Genomic DNA, 19,710 nt, shown 5'->3' with positions numbered 1-19,710 from the left:
TTACTTCGAAACCTTTTAGGTTATGACCTTTACTTCGAAACCTTCTAGGTTATGACCTTTACGTCGAAACCTTTTAGGTTATGACCTTTACTTTGAAACCTAGTAGGTTATGATCTTTACTTCGAAATCTCGCAGGCTATGATTTCACTTCGAAACCTTGTAGTTTATGATCTTTAGTTCGAAACCTTGAAGGTTATGACCTTTACTTCGAATTTTGTAGGCTATAATTTTACTTCGAAACATTGTAGGTTATGATCTTTACTTCGAAACCTAGTAGGTAATGATCTTTACTTCGAAAACTTGTAGGCTATGACTTACTTCGAAACCTAGTAGGTTATGATCTTTACTCGAAACCTAGTAGGTTATGATATTTACTTCAAAATCTTGTAGGTTATGATCTTTACTTCGAAACATTGTAGGTTATGATCTTTACTTCGAAACCTTGTAGGCTATGATTTTACTTCGAAACCTTATAGGTAATGATCTTTACTTCGAAACCTTTTCGGCTATGGTTTTACTTCGAAAGCTTGTAAGTGATGATCTTTACTTCGAAACCTTGTAGGCTATGATCGTTACTTACCAAACATTTTAGTTTATGATCTTTACTTCGAACTCTTGTAGGTTATGACCTTTACTTCGAAACCTAGTAGATTATGACCTTTATTTCGAAACCTTGTAGGCTATGACCTTTACTTCGAAACCTTGTAGGTTATGATCTTTTACTTCGAAACCTTGTAGGCTATTATCTTTACTTCGAAACCGTGTAGGCTATGATTTTACTTCGAAACCTTGTATGTTATGACCTTTACTTCGAAACCTTGTAGGTTATAATCTTTACTTCGAAACCTTGTAGGCTATGATTTTACTTCGAAACCTTGTAGGTTATGATCTTTACTTCGAAACCGTGTAGGTTATGACCTTTACTTCGAAACGTTGTAGGTTATCATCTGTACTTCGAAACCTTCTAGGTTATGATCTTTACTTCGAAACCTTGTAGGTTATGACCTTTACTTCGAAACCTTGTAGGTTATGATCTTTACTTCGAAACCTAGTAGATTATGACCTTTACTTCGAAACCTAGTAGGTTATGACCTTACGTCGAAACCTTGTAGGTTATGATGTTTACTTCGAAATCTTGTAGGCTATGATCTTTACTTCGAAACCGTGTAGGGTATGATTTTACTTCGAAACCTTGTAGGTTATGACCTTTACTTCGAAACCTTTTAGGTTATTACCTTTACTTCAAAACTGTGTAGGCTATGATTTTAATTCGAATCCTAGTAGGTTATGACCTTTACTTCGAAACCTTGTAGATTATGACCTTTACTTCGAATCCTTGTAGGTTATTATCTTTACTTCGAAACCTTGTAGGCTATGATTTTACTTCGAAAGCTTGTAAGTGATGATCTTTATTTCGAAACCTTGTAGGCTATGATCTTTACTTCGAAACATTTTAGTTTATGATCTTTACTTCGAACTCTTGTAGGTTATGACATTTACTTCGAAACCTAGTAGATTATGACCTTTATTTCGAAACCTTGTAGGTTATGACCTTTACTTCAGACCCTTGTAGGTTATGATCTTTTACTTCGAAACCTTGTAGGCTATGATCTTTACTTCGAAACCGTGTAGGCTATGATTTTACTTCGAAACCTTGTATGTTATGACCTTTACTTCGAAACCTTGTAGGTTATAATCTTTACTTCGAAAACTTTTAGGCTATGATTTTACTTCGAAACCTTGTAGGTTATGATCTTTACTTCGAAATCTTGGAGGTTATGACCTTTACTTCGAAACCTTGTAGGTTATGATCTGTACTTCGAAACCTTCTAGGTTATGATCTTTACTTCGAAACCTTGTAGGTTATGACCGTTACTTCGAAACCTTGTAGGTTATGATCTTTACTTCGAAACCTAGTAGGTTATGACCTTTACTTCGAAACCTAGAAGGTTATGACCTTACGTCGAAACCGTGTAGGTTATGATCTTTAATTCGAAATCTTGTAGGCTATGACCTTTACTTCGAAACCTTCTAGGTTATGACCTTTACTTCGAAACCTTGTAGGTTATGACCTTTACTTTGAAACCTAGTAGGTTATGATCTTTACTTCGAAATCTCGCAGGCTATGATTTCACTTCGAAACCTTGTAGGTTATGATCTTTAGTTCGAAACCTTGACGGTTATGACCTTTACTTCGAATTTTGTAGGCTATAATTTTACTTCGAAACATTGTAGGTTATGATCTTTACTTCGAAACCTAGTAGGTAATGATCTTTACTTCGAAAACTTGTAGGCTATGACTTACTTCGAAACCTAGTAGGTTATGATCTTTACTTGAAACCTAGTAGGTTATGATCTTTACTTCGAAATCTTGTAGGTTATGATCTTTACTTCGAAACATTGTAGGTTATGATCTTTACTTCGATACCTTGTAGGCTATGATTTTACTTCGAAACCTTGTAGGTTATGATCTTTACTTCGAAACCTTGTCGGCTATGATTTTACTTCGAAAGCTTGTAAGTGATGATCTTTACTTCGAAACCTTGTAGGCTATGATCTTTACTTACCAAACATTTTAGTTTATGATCTTTACTTCTAACTCTTGTAGGTTTTGACCTTTACTTCGAAACCTAGTAGATTATGATCTTTATTTCGAAACCTTGTTGGTTATGACCTTTACTTCGAAACCTTGTAGGTTATGATCTTTTACTTCGAAACCTTGTAGGCTATGATCTTTACTTCGAAACCGTGTAGGCTATGATTTTACTTCGAAACCTTGTATGTTATGACCTTTACTTCGAAACCTTGTAGGTTATAATCTTTACTTCGAAACCTTGTAGGCTATGATTTTACTTCGAAACCTTGTAGGTTATGATCTTTACTTCGAAACCTTGTAGGTTATGACCTTTACTTCGAAACCTTGTAGGTTATGATCTTTACTTCGAAACCTAGTATGTTATGCCCTTTACTTCAATACCTAGTAGGTTATGACCTTACGTCGAAACCTTGTAGGTTATGATCTTTACTTCGAAATCTTGTAGGCTATGATCTTTACTTCGAAACCGTGTAGGGTATGATTTTACTTCGAAACCTAGTAGGTTATGACCTTTACTTCGAAACCTTGTAGGTTATTACCTTTACTTCAAAACTGTGTAGGCTATGATTTTAATTCGAATCCTAGTAGGTTATGACCTTTACTTCGAAACCTTGTAGATTATGACCTTTACTTCGAATCCTTGTAGGTTATTATCTTTACTTCGAAACCTTGTAGGCTATGATTTTACTTCGAAACCTTGTAAGTTATGATCTTTACTTCGAAACCTTGAACGCTATGGTTTTACTTCGAAACCTTGTAGGCTATGATTTTACTTCAAAACCTTGTAGGTTATTGTCTTTACTTCGGAACCTTGTAGGTTATGATCTTTACTTCGAAACCTTGTAGGTTATGACATTTACTTCGAAACCTTGTAGGTTATGACCTTTACTTCGAAACCTTGTAAGTTATGATATTTACTTCGAAACCGTGTAGGCTATGATCTTTACTTCGAAACAGTGTAGGCTATGATTTTACTTCGAAACCTTGTAGGTTATGACCTTTACTTCGAAACCTAGTAGGTTATGACCTTTACTTTGAAACCGTGTAGGCTATGATCTTTACTTCGAAACAGTGTAGGCTATGATTTTACTTCGAAACCTTGTAGGTTATGACCTTTACTTCGAAACCTAGTAGGTTATTACCTTTACTTCAAAACTGTGTAGGCTATGATTTTAATTCGAAACCTAGTAGGTTATGACCTTTACTGCGAAACTTTGTAGATTATGACCTTTACTTTTAATCCTTGTAGGTTATGATCTTTACTTCGAAACCTTGTAGGCTATGATTTTAATTCGACACCTTGTAAGTTGTGATCTTTACTTCGAAACCTTGTAGGCTATGGTTTTACTTCGAAACCTTGTAGGCTATGATTTTACTTCGAAACTTAGTAGGTTATGATGTTTACTTCGAAACCTTGTAGGTTATGATCTTTACTTCGAAACCTTGTCGCCTATGATTTTACTTCGAACGCTTGTAAGTGATTATCTTTACTTCGAAACCTTGTAGGTTATGACATTTACTTCGACACCTTGTACGTTATGATCTTTACTTCGAAACCTTGTTAGTTATGATCTTTATTTCGAAACCTTGTAGGCTATGATCTTTACTTCAAAACATTTTAGTTTATGATCTTTACTTCGAAACCTTGTAGGATATGACATTTACTTCGAAACCTAGTAGGTTATGATCTTTACGTCGAAACTTAGTAGGTTATTACCTTTACTTCGAAACCTAGTAGGTTATGACCTTACGTCGAAACCTTGAAGGTTATGATCTTTACTTCGAAACCTTGTAGGCTATGATCTTTACTTCGAAACCGTGTAGGGTATGGTTTTACTTCGAAACCTTGTAGGTTATGACCTTTACTTCGAAACCTTGTTGGTTATTACCTTTACTTCAAAACTGTGTAGGCTATTATTTTTATTCGAAACCTAGTAGGTTATGACCTTTACTTCGAAACCTTGTAGATTATGACCTTAACTTCGAATCCTTGTAGGTTATGATCTTTACTTCGAAACCTTGTAGGTCATTATCTTTACTTCGAAACCTTGTAGGCTATGATCTTTACTTCGAAACCTTGTAAGTTATGATCTTTACTTCGAAACCTTGTAGGCTATGGTTTTACTTCGAAACCTTGTAGGCTATGATTTTACTTCGAAACCTTGTAGGTTATTGTCTTTACGTCGAAACCTTGTAGGTTATGATCTTTACTTCGAAACCTGGTAGGTTATGACCTTTACTTCGAAACCTTGTAGGTTATGATCTGTACTTCGAAACCTTCTAGGTTATGATCTTTACTTCGAAACCTTGTAGGCTATGATCTTTAATTCGAAACGGTGTAGGCTATGATTTTACTTCGAAACCTTGTAGGTTATGACCTTTACTTCGAAACCTTGTAGGTTATGACCTTTACTTTGAAACCTTGCAGGCGTTGATCTTTACTTCGAAACCTAGTAGGTTATGATCTTTACTACGAAACCTGTTAGGTGATGACCTTTACTTCCAAACCTGGTAGGTTAGGACTTTTACTTCGAAACTATGATTTTTATTCGAATCCTAGTAGGTTATGACCTTTACTTCGAAACCTTGTAGATTATGACCTTTTGTTCGAATCCTTGTAGGTTATCATCTTTACTTCGAAACCTTGTAGGCTATGATTTTACTTCGATACCTTGTACGTTATGATCTTTACTTCGAAACCTTGTAGGCTATGGTTTTACTTCGAAACCTTGTAGGCTATGATTTTACTTCGAAACCTTGTAGGTTATTGTCTTTACTTCGAAACCTTGTAGGTTATGACCTTTACTTCGAAACCTAGTAGGTTATGATCTTTACTTCGAAACCGTGTAGGCTATGATCTTTACTTCGAAACAGTGTAGGCTATGATTTTACTTCGAAACCTTGTAGGTTATGACCTTTACTTCGAAACCTAGTAGGTTATGACCTTTACTTTGAAACCTAGTAGGTTATGACCTTTACTTCGAAACCGTGTTGGTTAGCATTTTACTTCGAATACTTGTAGGTTATGACCTTTACTTCGAAAACTTGTAGGTTATTAACTTTACTTTAAAACAGTGTAGGCTATGATTTTACTTCGAAACCTTGTAGGTTATGACCTTTACTTCGAAACCTTGTAGATTATGACCCTTACGTCGAATCCTTGTAGGTTATGATCTTTACTTCGAAACCTTGTAGGCTATGATTTTACTTCGAAACCTTGTAAGTTATGATCTTTACTTTGAAACCTTGTAGGCTATGGTTTTACTTCGAAACCTTGTAGGCTATGATTTTACTTCGAAACTTAGTAGGTTATGATGTTTACTTCGATACCTTGTAGGTTATGATCTTTACTGCGAAACCTTGTCGCCTATGATTTTACTTCGAACGCTTGTAAGTGATTATCTTTACTTCGAAACCTTGTATGTGATGACATTTACTTCGACACCTTGTAGGTTATGATCTTTACTTCGAAACCTTGTAGGTTATGATCTTTACTTCGAAACCTTGTTAGTTATGATCTTTATTTTGAAACCTTGTAGGCTATGATCTTTTCTTCAAAACATTTTAGTTTATGATCTTTACTTCGAAACCTTGTAGGATATGATTTTACTTCGAAACCTAGTAGATTATGACCTTTACTTCGAAACCTTGTAGGTTATTACCTTTACTTCGAAACCTTGTAGGTTATGATCTTTTACTTCGAACCCTTGTAGGCTATGATCTTTACTTCGAAACCGTGTAGGCTATGATTTTACTTCGAAACCTTGTATGTTATGACCGTTACTTCGAAACCTAGTAGGTTATAATCTTTACTTCGAAACCTTGTAGGCTATGAGTTTACTTCGAAACCTTGTAGGTTATGATCTTTACTTCGAAACCTTGTAGGTTATGACCTTTACTTCGAAACCTTGTAGGTTATGATCTTTACTACGAAACCTGTTAAGTGATGACCTTTACTTCGAAACCTAGTAGGTTAGGACTTTTACTTCGAAACTTAGTAGGTTGTGACCTTTAGTTCGAAACCTTGTAGATTATGACCTTTACTTCGAACCCTTGTTGGTTATGACCTTTACTTCGAAACCTTGTAGGTTATGATCTTTACTTCGAAACCTAGTAGGTAATGACCGTTACTTCGAAACCTTGTAGGTTATGACCTTTACTTTTAAACCTAGTAGGTTATGACCTTTACTTCGAAACCTAGTAGGTTATGATCTTTACTTCGAAACATAGTAGGTTATGCCCTTTACTTCGAAACCTAGTAGATTATGACCTTACGTCGAAACCTTGTAGGTTATGACCTTTACTTCGAACCCTTGTTGGTTGTGCCATTTACTTCGAAACCTTGTAGGTTATGATCTTTACTTCGAAACCTAGTAGGTTATGACCGTTACTTTTAAACCTTGTAGGTTATGACCTTTACTTCGAAACCATGTAGGTTATGACCTTTACTTCGAAACCTAGTAGGTTATGACCTTTACTTCGAAACCTAGTAGGTTATTATCTTTACTTCGAAACCTTGTAGGTTATGACCTTTACTCCTTACTGCAACTCTGTACTCATATAAGAAACATTGCGAGCCTGTCATTGTGCTATCGTTATTTTCATGGCTTATCTGAACTTTAATTTATGATCCCTCTTGCATAACTTTTATAACAAATACTCCTCTCGTTGCAACTGCTATCAACAATTTTCCCTATTGTCAATCTGTGCATAAATCTAAACGCAAAATCAATGAACAAAACATTTTTCCCAAAACTATCTGTGCAACTCTGTTCAGCTGGCCTGTTTTCAGCTGACTACAATATTGTCGCTTCTTGTCCAAGATAATCAAGTTCTTATGGAATCTGCCCCTAAATAATCAAATTATACCCAATTTCCACCACCGACGATAAATACGCTGTTGTCTCGGTGATCATTGTACACTTAATGACTCTTATCCTTCAGTAGCCTCTGGACCTCGATAAGTGGTGAATTTCCTGTAAAAAGTTAAATTTACATGATAAAGTAGTGCATCTTCTATATCTGCTGAGTTAGATTTCGTTTTGATAATAATTAATTCCAATCAACAATTTCCTTCATAAACATCCGTAGTTGCCTTCATTTATCCGCTTTCTTTATTAAATCTGAGCTCTCTTTATTGATCACGTATTAGATAACTAAATAATTAGATTAGATTTTTGCGTCTCCGCATTTCGATCAGTCTTTTATTTGTTTATTAAATTAAAACTTATTTTTGTCAGTCTGCCACACTTAAATTTATGATAGCAAATCCACATCTAAACTAATAATCGCATTTGAAGACTATATGTTCTTTTTGCAAGAATACCAATGTACAGAAAAAAAAATATTGCGTTGAACGTCACTTGCACATTGCCGTCAGTCAAAATGAATGACAATCTTAACTGATTCTTGCGCATACGAACAATGATCAAAAATAACATATTGATAATGTATTCATTCGATGATAATCTACAGTTCCGGTTCACGTCTAATTCGATAATATTTTATTATTGAACGCTTTTAAAAGTTATTGTTCAAGTATAAAACGGAAAGCATATATAACGACTGTGGCATGCTGTATACCGTAAAAGAATATCACCATCGCACACAGAGTTCAAATGTACCTGGTAAATTCTATTTCTTTAATTTTCACACTTTTGCACCGATTTACCCCAACTAAAATCCAAATATAAGTTTCGCATGGGTTCGAATATACAATATATTAATTTCATGTCTGCTGACCCAAAACTGACAAAGGTAGGCAAAATGTCCGGAGACCAAAATCTGACAAAGGAAGGCAACATTTTTTAACAAATATATATACGCATGCTTAAATATATATATACGCATGCCTAAATATACATATACGCATGCTTAAATATATATAGGCCTGCTTAAATATATATATATATATATATATATACGCATGCGTAAATATACATATACGCATGCTTAAATATACATATACGCATGCTTAAATATATATACACGCATGCTTAAATATATATACGCATACTTAAATATACATATATACATGCTTAAATATATATACACGCATGCTTAAATATATAAATATACGCATGCTTAAATATACATATACGCATGCTTAAATATATATATATACACATGCTTAAATATACATATACGCATGCTTAAATATACATATACGCATGCTTAAATATATATATATATATATATATATATATACGCATGCTTAAATATACATATACACATGCATAAATATACACGCATATATATATGCATGCTTAAATATATATATATATATATATATATATATATATATATATATATATACATACACGCATGCTTAAATATACATATACGCATGCTTAAATATACACGCACATATATATATATGCATGCTTAAATATATATACGCATGCTTAAATATACATACACGCATGCTTAAATATACATATACGCATGCGTAAATATATATATATATACGCATGCTTAAATATACATATACGCATGCTTAAATATACACGCATATATATAAACGCATGCTTAAATATATATATACGCATGCTTAAATATATATATAAACATGCTTAAATATACATACACTCATGCTTAAATATACATATACGCATGCTTAAATATATATATACGCATGCTTATATATATATATATATATATATATATATATACGCATGCTTAAATATATATACGCATGCTTAAATATATATACGCATGCTTAAATATATTTAAATTGTTCATTACGCTCGTCAGATTCGAGCACGTTCGACAACAATTTTCCGGACATTAGGAAAAAAAAGTATTAAGGCACCCAAAATCTGAGGGGCTACTTTTAGGGCTAAATACATAGTCATTAGTTCCAAAGTGGGAAGTGACTTCCCCTTAATTGGAGCCACCCTGGCCTTTTTGAACAACAGAAAACAATTAGCTTCCTGTTTTGCATACAAGATGAATCCGTACGCGTTTTTCGACAGAACGATTTTTCATATACCCCTGATATTTGTGAAAGAATCTCCTGTTTGACATTGATCCAAGGGTCCATTAAAGTGGGAGAGATTTCGAACGTATCCCGAAGAAGATCATATTGGTATCCCAATACCTTCTCAAAGGTTGGGAAGGGAGAAAAATAATTTCATCCTCCAACAGTTTATATTGTATCTTAGAACAGTTAGAATTGCAGGATCGTAGACAAAATCCTGTCTCTAACAATCTACGGCGAACGTTGTTATAAATAGTAAGTAAGGGTTCTCTGTCACAACTGGTCGTGACAATATTATCCACATTAAAATTGGTGGAAATAGCACGCGAAGCTGAATCCTTCGCATATTTTTCTGCATAGAATTTCAAAATGAAGTTCAGAATGAAGAGTCTAGCATTGAACCCAAATATAATTGTTTTGTACCTGTCACCCTTCTTAAGGAAAAAAACAAAATCTGTTTTTATCCTCTCCAAATTTAAGGTAAATTTGTCAAAAGGCTTTCCTAATATCAGCTAGAAGGACATATTCGTTTTTACTGAAAACCACCAATAACTCCAGTAATTTAACAATTAATTTCACGCCCATGTCAGCAGGATCAGTAATTGGTGTACCCTCTCGACGTTACAGGGAGCAGTTAAACACGGGACCAATTTTGTCGTCATTGCGAGTCCCTCCTTATTTACGGGTCTATGCGGAACCCAAATATAATCTTCATAATTCTCAGGCGGGACAAAAAACTGCCCAACTATTCCACATTCCCCATAATCCTCAAACACTTGGAAGTACTCATTATACATTCCCTTCCTTTCTAAGGACTCTGCCACTCTCTCCATTATCCTCAAGGTAGGCAAAAAGGTACTTTTTACATGCGGGAGTTTATCTTGATACCACGGTAAATTTATATAGTATTTTCCTTACCTTAAGACGATGGAGTTTTTAAACTCCTCTATCTTCTCTTTTTCCACGGCAGATAATTTGAACTCTTCGTCGATGTCCAAATGAGTCGAGAGTGAATAACTTCTCTACTCCTCGTTCAACTGTAGATTTGGAGAAGAAAGGTTTTAATCCGTTCGCATGGAAGGGGTCAGATTTAGAACAGAATTTAGAACAGAATTGATTAAATAGCTGTTGCATTCAGGGAGATATTTCACAGGACTATTAAAGGGAGGCGAATCTACCTCATTCAAATCCTTAATTAAAAAAAGCTGGCTCTTATCAAATAGAATAACGTAATCACCGTGTTTCCATGTGTTGTCGTAAAGACACCTAATCAATCTGAGATTATTTTATTTACCCAGAAGGTCCAAACTAATAAAACCTTTCATGGGAGTTCCGTTTAAATTTTTATAACCGGCACAGAGCCGGAATCCCTCTTTTGAATTAAGTTATTAACAACTTTATCAAAATTACAAACTTCGAATTTTAAATTCAAATCCCTGGAAAATAATGCTTCAAATTTAAAAGGATTTTGATCACCTAATTTTATAGATATATTGTGCTCCTGCAATCTCAAGGAGTCACTGCCAATTAACGTGTTCACAGTCATATAAACCTTCTCGGGTGTTATGTTTTTACCAGAACACAATTTAAAAAACAAACGTTGACTCCCAGTATCAATCAAACAGAAAAAGTAAATAGGTCGATCATGAGCTTTCATCGGTATTCTAAGAACAGGAAAAATACTGTCATGTTGTCCAGAATAAATTGTTCTGCTCACAAAGGACTTATTTCCTTTTGGGCACATTACACTAAAGTGGCTTTTTAATCCACAAACTGCACATAGGTTAGGAAACCCCTTAATTCCTCGACAAAGAGCATCCGAGTGTTCACGCATTCCTTGGCCCTTCGGCATTTAGCTTCGAAGGAAGATATTTATTACAATTCTTAATCAAGTGGTTTGTAGCGTCGCACAGCCTGCATAATAAAATAGCTTCACCTCACGTGGAGAAGACGCCATATTGGATTGTGTATCAGGTGAAGAAAGCGCCACTCTTGGCGCGAAAATTTCCCGCCGAACATCGAGCGGGACAGAAATCAAACATTCCCCAATGTCGAACACGTGAGACATAGTATTTAGAAAAGGGAACCGTTCGCCACTTCTACTCATTAATTCTCTCCTTATAACATTAGGCAATTTTGCAAATAATACATGGGCTACTAATGCCCCCGAGGTTCTACTTTCAATATAAAAAGTCAATCCCGAACGACTTATTTAGTTCTGTCTGATCTCGTTTAACCTTTTCGAGAAATGACCTTAAATCTCACAAACTCAATACTCTCTGGCAGAGAGAAAATAATTCCACAAATTACAAAACCATACCTTTAAACTCATAATTTATTCAGTTACAATGGCAAAGAAAAGTTATTGGTCCTGGTACAGTCCTTGCAAAACGATGGGCCAGTTTTGCCTCCCAGATAGAGAGCCAGTAGTTAACTCCTTCTGGTGGAGTGGTAGTTCGGTCTTCCTTCGAAATAATCCATGCTAATTCATGGTATTCTCGGCAAGAATTTTGGTGCCTTTAATTAGGTAAATATTGAGTCCCTTGGGACTCTAATTGAATTGAGGAAAGATAAACATTTAGTAGATATAAACATGATGAAAATGTTCAAAAGATGCCATCCTCTAATTAGGATATCTTCAGCATAAATTAAAGGTTCCCTGCTTGTAGAGATTTCAAGTCATTTTTTCACCAAACATCTAGGTGATATAACATGAAGAAATTGTGGCGGCTTCATTCTCGATAAGGCATTCGTCTCAGGGCCGCCCTTTGGTGAGTTTTTCCTGACGAGCTTTTTATCGTAGACTGAAAAGAAAAAATGTTTACAAAAAGGCGTCAAGTAATTAACTTGACTCACGCAAATAAACCAATCACATGCTGCTTACTAGAATTGTGCGTAGGCGGCTTGAAACAATGAATTATGGCATGTAACTGGAAGTTCTCCCACGATATAACATTTAGGTTATGTCTGTTTATGCTTTTTAGCTTTGATGTGGGTTTTATTATGAGAAAGCATACAGTGATCGGCATCATTCGCGAATAAAGGCCACCCGTTTCTGGAAAGCAATACTGATTAATAGTCGGAATATTGCGAAGAAAATTAGTTGAACCTTCTCAGATTTTACTCCAAATCACAATATTCTTAATGTTCATTTAATCTCACGTTTATGATGCTAGTTTAATTCAAAGCATGAGAAGGCAGCACATATATCGCTGGATACATATTGTCTTATATGGAGATTACTGTATTCATTGCCATTGAAAAGATTTTAAAAAACTATGACGCTTTCGAACTTCCTTTACTTAAGTATTTTTTCGGTTAATCTTCATTTTCTAATGCAATGTCTTAATGATTTCAAACCAGTTTTCTATCCGATATTTTCAACTTGTTAAATTACTCATTTGTTCCTATTTATTTATTATAATCATGTTCCTAAAGTATTTTCCAACAGTTGTTACTCTGAACTGATCTGACCCCTAACCTAATTGGAAGCCACTTGTACTTAGGATTGGTAGTAAAATGTTTTATAAAACACTAAAATATCCCGGAAATGAGGAATAATTTTATATTAAATTTTTATAGGAAACAAAATTCGTATTCAAAAATTTTTGTTTATAGGAAACAAAATTCGTATTCTAATTTTTTTTTTTATAAGAAACACAATTCGTATTCTAAAATTTTTTTTATAAGAAACACAATTCGTATACTAAATTTTTTTATAAGAAACACAATTCGTATACTAAATTTTTTTTATAAGAAACACAATTCGTATTCTAAAATTTTTTTATAAGAAACACAATTCGTATACTAAATTTTGTTTATAGGAAACACAATTCGTATTCTAAAATTTTTTTTATAAGAAACACAATTCGTATACTAAATTTTTTTATAGGAAACACAATTCGTATTCTAAAATCGTAAACATTTGTCTTTACTATTTCTTAATTCTCTAATTATTATTAAAAAAAAAACATTTGATCTTTTGGGTGATTGTGGCTGACTCAGCGGAGAATGTTAATGTACAAGTATACGAAAATATCATTTTCCATACAGTTTTATAATTTAAGGTAAATAAAATGATGTGATACTATAGTAATAGGCAATTCAAAAAACTACATTTACTGGATGACATTGCTCCATTCCAAAAAGTTTCAAAAGTACCGAAAATGTTTCTTAATTCTTTGAATTGCTTTTAGGATCGATAATTTGATTATTTGGGTTATTCTGACGACTGTGTTCATTTTGAATATAATTCTCACGTTTCAGTCAATATAACCTACGATATTCTTTAGTGCTTCTTGTCGAACTCAGGAATTTAAATGGGATTTCGAACTGAACTTTTTATTTTAATCACGGGGTGTTTTCGTTCCGTTAGTCATGATCAAGTAGAACTTTTAAGTAATGATATATTTTCAGTATCACCTGAGATTAGAAAACTTCCAAAATAAACTATCACTTAGAACTAACATTAGCACTTATATCCGTTACGCTACATGTCTTTTACCAGGTCATGTCGTCTATCCCATCATGGCTACTACCCGGTCATGGTAACGGAACAAGCCCAGTGGATAAAACTCCCTTCGAAGGCCAGAAGTTACACTATCCGAAACCTTATGAGAATAACATAGAACAATAGTTCGAATAATCCAAACCACACAAACTACGGAAAATGTTATTTCAAATAATAGAATAATCGACGGATAATGCGCATAATGCAGATTTCTTGGAAGCGTCTAGAACAAAATGTAAATATGCAAATTAATCGGAATTAACATGAATTATCATTGTATACAAAAACGATCGAACACCTGAAACCGACAGACTAAGTCTGTCATAGTGATTCAAGGACATACCTTAAAAGTATTTAAAATGAATTATTATTGGATGGGTATATAACATTCACACCGAGACTTTATCATATCGCGTGGAAATTGGATGTCCTAAAAAGTTGTATTCATTCTATGAATTCCTAGTACTCATGCATTTTGTGTTCAAGTCGATGTTTATTAATTTAATTGACCTTGGATTTCTATGACATTTTTGTGTACCTAATAGATATTTATTATATTACTTCTTTTAACTAAGTTGGCAGTGTCTGTCATACACAATACATTCGCAATGGTCTGTTAAGGAATGTATAATAATTTTGAATCATCATGTTTTTGATCAGTTATAGGGTCGAAAACAATTTGACATATATGTATCAACTTCTGAATGAGGCATATCTGAGACGCCGGATGTGTTTGGAATCAGCAAAGATAGTGATACAATATTGCTACTATTACTAAAAACTAGGACAACTGAGCAAAAAATAAAAACCTTGACAGATATCTTGTACGAGTAAAGTCACCTGCATATAGTTCCCGTGTTACTGTCTAAAAAGGCTTAGAAATATATTGCCCCTTTATGTAAGTGTAAAATAGCATCGGAAAACAGTTAACTGAAAAGAGACAGAAAAGTGGGTGTAGCCTATCATGTATGAAAAAAAGAGGAGGTCTATCACGCTTGGATTAGGTTATGATAATATATTATCCAATATTTGTTCTATTGTCGCAATGTTGCATTCCTATGCCTGTTTTACAAGTGGAATGTCCTCTGACAAACTTATTGCGCTTGTATACCCTGGAAACACATACACCTGACAAACCTGTCTAGCAGCGAATTTCCACCTATTCACTACAGAGGCCTCAAGATACCGAAAGGCCTTCTAATCTAATAACTTCTTATCTTTTACTGCTGGATTTTGGAATTCCTTTTCTGTTTCTTACTTCTCGTATTGTACTGACATGCAGAAGTTTAAATGCAATATTAACAGACATCTCGCTCATTTCACATAGTTCCTAGTAGACATGATCCTACGTAGCAGTAAAAAATAGGAAGCTAAAACAACTGGCCACATGCCAAGCAGATGAACACGTGAACTTTGAATAAAATATCACGTGTGATATGTGCATCGGTCTTTAAAATTCACATCGATGTTGCTTTACATGTGATGGTTATGTTGGAATTTTACTTTCAGTCTTGAGTAAAACACGCGATGATTATACATGATAACTGAACGATTATCACGTGTCAACAGTGTAAATATAAATATCCAAGAAAATGCCATCTTTTTCCCGAGATAGCATAACGCATCTTTAAAACCGAAACGATGAGATAACCAAGACCAGGAAACAAATCTGCATATTGTTTTTCTTTAATGTACACTGATTTTGTATCTCTGAATTTTCAAAAGTTTATGATAATTAATTGTGGAATAAGCTGATCTCAAATAAACAGAAATTAATTAGAAAATTGTTTATATACAAATTAATTGAAGAATAAACTGATCTCAAATTAACAGAAATTAATTATAAAATGATTTATATACAAATTAATTGAAAAATAAAGTGATCTCAAATAAACAGAAATCAATTAGAAAATTGTTCCAATACAAAATAAAAAGCTAATTAATCTTTTGCCTTATCGCACGGTATACAGCATTGTTCAATTATTCATCTCTTGACAAAACCCTTTTATCTAAGATGATGAAAACGAATTCTGACTTGTGAAAATAACAATCTGTTCATTACACTAGTAAACGTTTATAATATTACTCATGGAAAGTCTAGTAAACAAACGGTTCAAAGTGAAATTATTCTGACTTACCTGTAATAAACGACAATCGTCTCATAGCAGGAAAGGGGTGATTGCCTGAGGTATCTAATATATCCAAGCGATAGGGAGCGCCGCGTATTCGGTAAATTTTCCGGTGGAAATCTTCGATGGTCGGTGTGTAGTTCTCATCGAACTTGTTGGCTAGAAATCTGGAAACTATTGCTGTCTTGCCCACTTTGGCTGAGCCGAGGATGACTAGTCTATGACAATTCTCTGGCGGTGCACTGTCTCCTTGCTCCACTAATGCCATATCCGCCGCGGTGGCTCCACCTAGGGACCAGCAGAGGCATGCCAATTGAGACGGACCGACAGCTAAACAAGACTTTTCATCGTCATCGGTGTTCTGGAAATATAATTTCCAGGGACGACTGAAAAATAAAAATAAAGCAATAAAACTTAAGTTACTTAAAATGAAATGTATATGTAAATGAACTTAAAATGAAATGTATATGTAAATGAACTTAAAATGAAATGTATATGTAAATGAACCGACGAAATAAATGAATAAATTGATAAAATTTAATTGTATAATTTTACGCAGGACGGTTGATCCAAATGTTCCAGCTTGAAAGGAAGTAGGGATAAACAATTGATTTTAAAGGTCATTAAAATCGCCACAAATCATGGAAGAATAAAAGCTCTTGTTGATTAAAAAAAAACAGAATACGAATAACAATATCTTATTGAAAAAAACATACGAAAAAACAAATATATATTTTATACTGCGACGTTGTGTAACTGAGGGGCTCAAATAAATAAATAAATAACAACTAATTATAGAAAAGGAAATTCAATTAAATAAAATAACATGAAAAATATTTTGTGTGTTTCGGACAATTCACACAGTTTAACGTGATCGCGTGCACAACATAAGATTAGGTGTTTTTTCAGCTATCTTCCAAGTTTGGACACTAGCAAGTCTCTTGTTCACCATTTAATGATTTCACTACACACTTTTCTTTGGTTATTTTGATTATTCTGGCTACCTGTATTATCTTAAGTGTTTTTTTTCGCAATGTTTCGGCTGATGTAAGCTCTGAATTTGCTTAGAACTTGATCCGTTATGCAAGCTAAGAGGGGATATCCATTTCCTTAATAATCGTGGGCTACACGACGAGAAGCTGAAAGAGTGTTGAATGAGCAAATGAGAGATGCATAACCTAATGTCAATAGATCAAAGGATATAACAAAAAGAAAAAAACTCATATAGAAATAGCGTAGATTGATTACAAGAAAACAGAAATAGATAACTGAGGTCTTAAGGATATTCAAGATACCCGACATCCAGATCAGTCTTCTAAATATAGCAAATGACATGGGGACTGAACTCACAGCTGAACGACAACAGCTGACTGAGATATGACCACAGAAATACATATTTCAGGGAACACTATCACCATTACTGTTTATCATACCATCGTGTTACAAAAGAAACATGCTCAGGAAGTGCCATGTGGGCGAGAATTTCACAAACACAGAAAAAAAACAAGGTTATTAGCTTAAAAAAGTGCAAAAGTTCATAGAAATAACCATAATCTTAAACCAGAATATTCAATATAGAAATGTGTGCACTACTAGAAATGAAAAATGGGGATAATCGAGAATGGAACGACATAAAACTAATTATGTGGACATAATGGCACTTGGCGAACATGATATATATAAATATCTGGGAGTTTTGGAAGACGACGCCATCAAATTAAGATCAATGAAAAGCAAAGTTATCTATATATATAAAAGCGAAAATGTGTGTATGTATGTTTGTGTGTCTGCTAAAAACTTTTGACCGACCGAACAAAAATTCACAAACTTGATATCATATTAAAGCCTAACCCTCTGGACGACAAATATCGAAAAATTAGCCCAAAAGGACCATCAGAAGTGCGTCAACTAATCGATTTTCTTCAGGGGGGTCCCCAAAAAGTGACATTTTAATGTTAAACATTACATATTTTTAAATCGATTTATAACTGCCCAAAAAATACGGGCGCCAACTCTTCTACATAAAGTATACACGGGGCCGTTTATTTTGGGTCAACTTGTATTTAAAACCCGCTGAGTCATGTCGCGTGATCTTGACGTCAGCCAGCTCTAATGGCTGCCTGAATTTTAAAAAATATGTTATCGGTAAAAAAAAAATGTAACCCTTACACAAGCTAAACTATGAACTTCTACGCTATGGCAACGTTACCAAAGTTATCAGCACATTTAAAATAGTTAGATACGATAGTTAAACGAAAAGTAACAAGCCAAAAATGTGAAGTAAAAAAAAATACGCTTACAAAAAATATTAACGATCGAAGTTTTTACAAAAGTTTTACAGCCAGACGCCATTTTCCAGTCTTTAGAGTAAGGAAAACGAAGTGAGAGAGAGAGAGAGAGAGAGAGAGAGACATATACAAACGCAAACAGAGAGAGAGGGGGAGAGAGATAGACAGACGGACAGATAAAGAGAGATGTCTAGACAAGAAACGAAATACTGCTACGTCACCTCATAACGCGATGCCTTCATTTAGTGGCTATCTGTCAATCAAACCTCTTCCACTCGCTTTATAACCTTTATTTTAACACTATAATCAATTCCTCTTACTCTTGGCCTACACAGTTAAGTGGTTGGAGTTAGTTTCACCTCCATGTTCCGGGTTCAATCCAGCCTCACGATCAAAACTATTTTTTCTTTTACATCTTTAGACACGCGGCAACGTTTCTTTATTTTTCTTTAGTTTACTCCCCCCCCCATTCATACAGCGGTTTTTTTCGCTGTTTTTTTTTGGGGGGGGATTTGGTTTTTCTGATTTTTTTAACATCGTTTCAGGGTTATTACTTATCCCCCCATAAACACCCGGGAAATGCCGGGTACTCCCCCTCTAGTTTAATAGAAAATTGATATAAAATTAAACACCTGGGTAGCTTTTCCTACGCTGGACAAGAGAACGCAAACATATTAACCAGAAAACTAACGACCATATACAATGCACTAAACTAAAATTATAATTACTGACTTTTCGTAAATAAAGATGAAAGAGTACTAATAAGTAAATGATACTGTATGAGTGACACAAAAAAAAAACACCGAAAACAATAGACAATAAAGTAAGCACTGAAAAATGGGGAGAAATTGTGCTACATAAAAGATGCATAAAACTTACCAAAGAAATCTGGATATAGCTATGAAAACGTCAGTAGAACAAAGAAACGGAATTCCCACTAACAATTGCAGCTGATATCGCGATCGGAACAAACTACATCACATTTAAAAGGCAAAACTTAAGAAATCAGTGGATGTAGACTCTGTGGACAATGAATCAAATTAACCTTAAAAGAATACAATACAAACATGACTACGTGGTAAATGGAATCCATTAAACATCAGGCAAAAGTCTTCACTTTGCACACGCAGACAAATGAAAATGACTTAATTCGCTGGAACATATACAAATAGAAACACATAAAAGCAAGGAAACCGAACGTAATAATA

The 19,710-nt window shown here is 34.2% G+C and overlaps 1 protein-coding gene across 4 annotated transcripts in view; it reads right to left on the bottom strand.

The window, feature by feature from the left end:
* The window catches only part of LOC145249678 (dexamethasone-induced Ras-related protein 1-like), a 1,077,461-nt gene that overhangs the window by 198,472 nt on the left and 859,279 nt on the right, over positions 1–19,710 (bottom strand). For all 4 annotated transcript variants that reach the window (XM_080111468.1, XM_080111465.1, XM_080111466.1 and 1 more), the window contains one exon: positions 16,224–16,600. In XM_080111468.1, the coding sequence (XP_079967594.1) occupies positions 16,224–16,482 (259 nt within the window). In that variant the 5' untranslated portion in view covers positions 16,483–16,600. The remainder of the gene's footprint in view (positions 1–16,223; positions 16,601–19,710) is intronic.

This window comes from Euprymna scolopes, chromosome 28, assembly GCF_053919585.1.
Source record: "Euprymna scolopes isolate OS-2025 chromosome 28, ASM5391958v1, whole genome shotgun sequence".
Lineage (NCBI taxonomy): Eukaryota > Metazoa > Mollusca > Cephalopoda > Sepiida > Sepiolidae > Euprymna > Euprymna scolopes.
The sequence above is the reverse complement of the archived record's forward strand: the minus strand, read 5'-3'. Positions and strand labels throughout refer to the sequence as shown.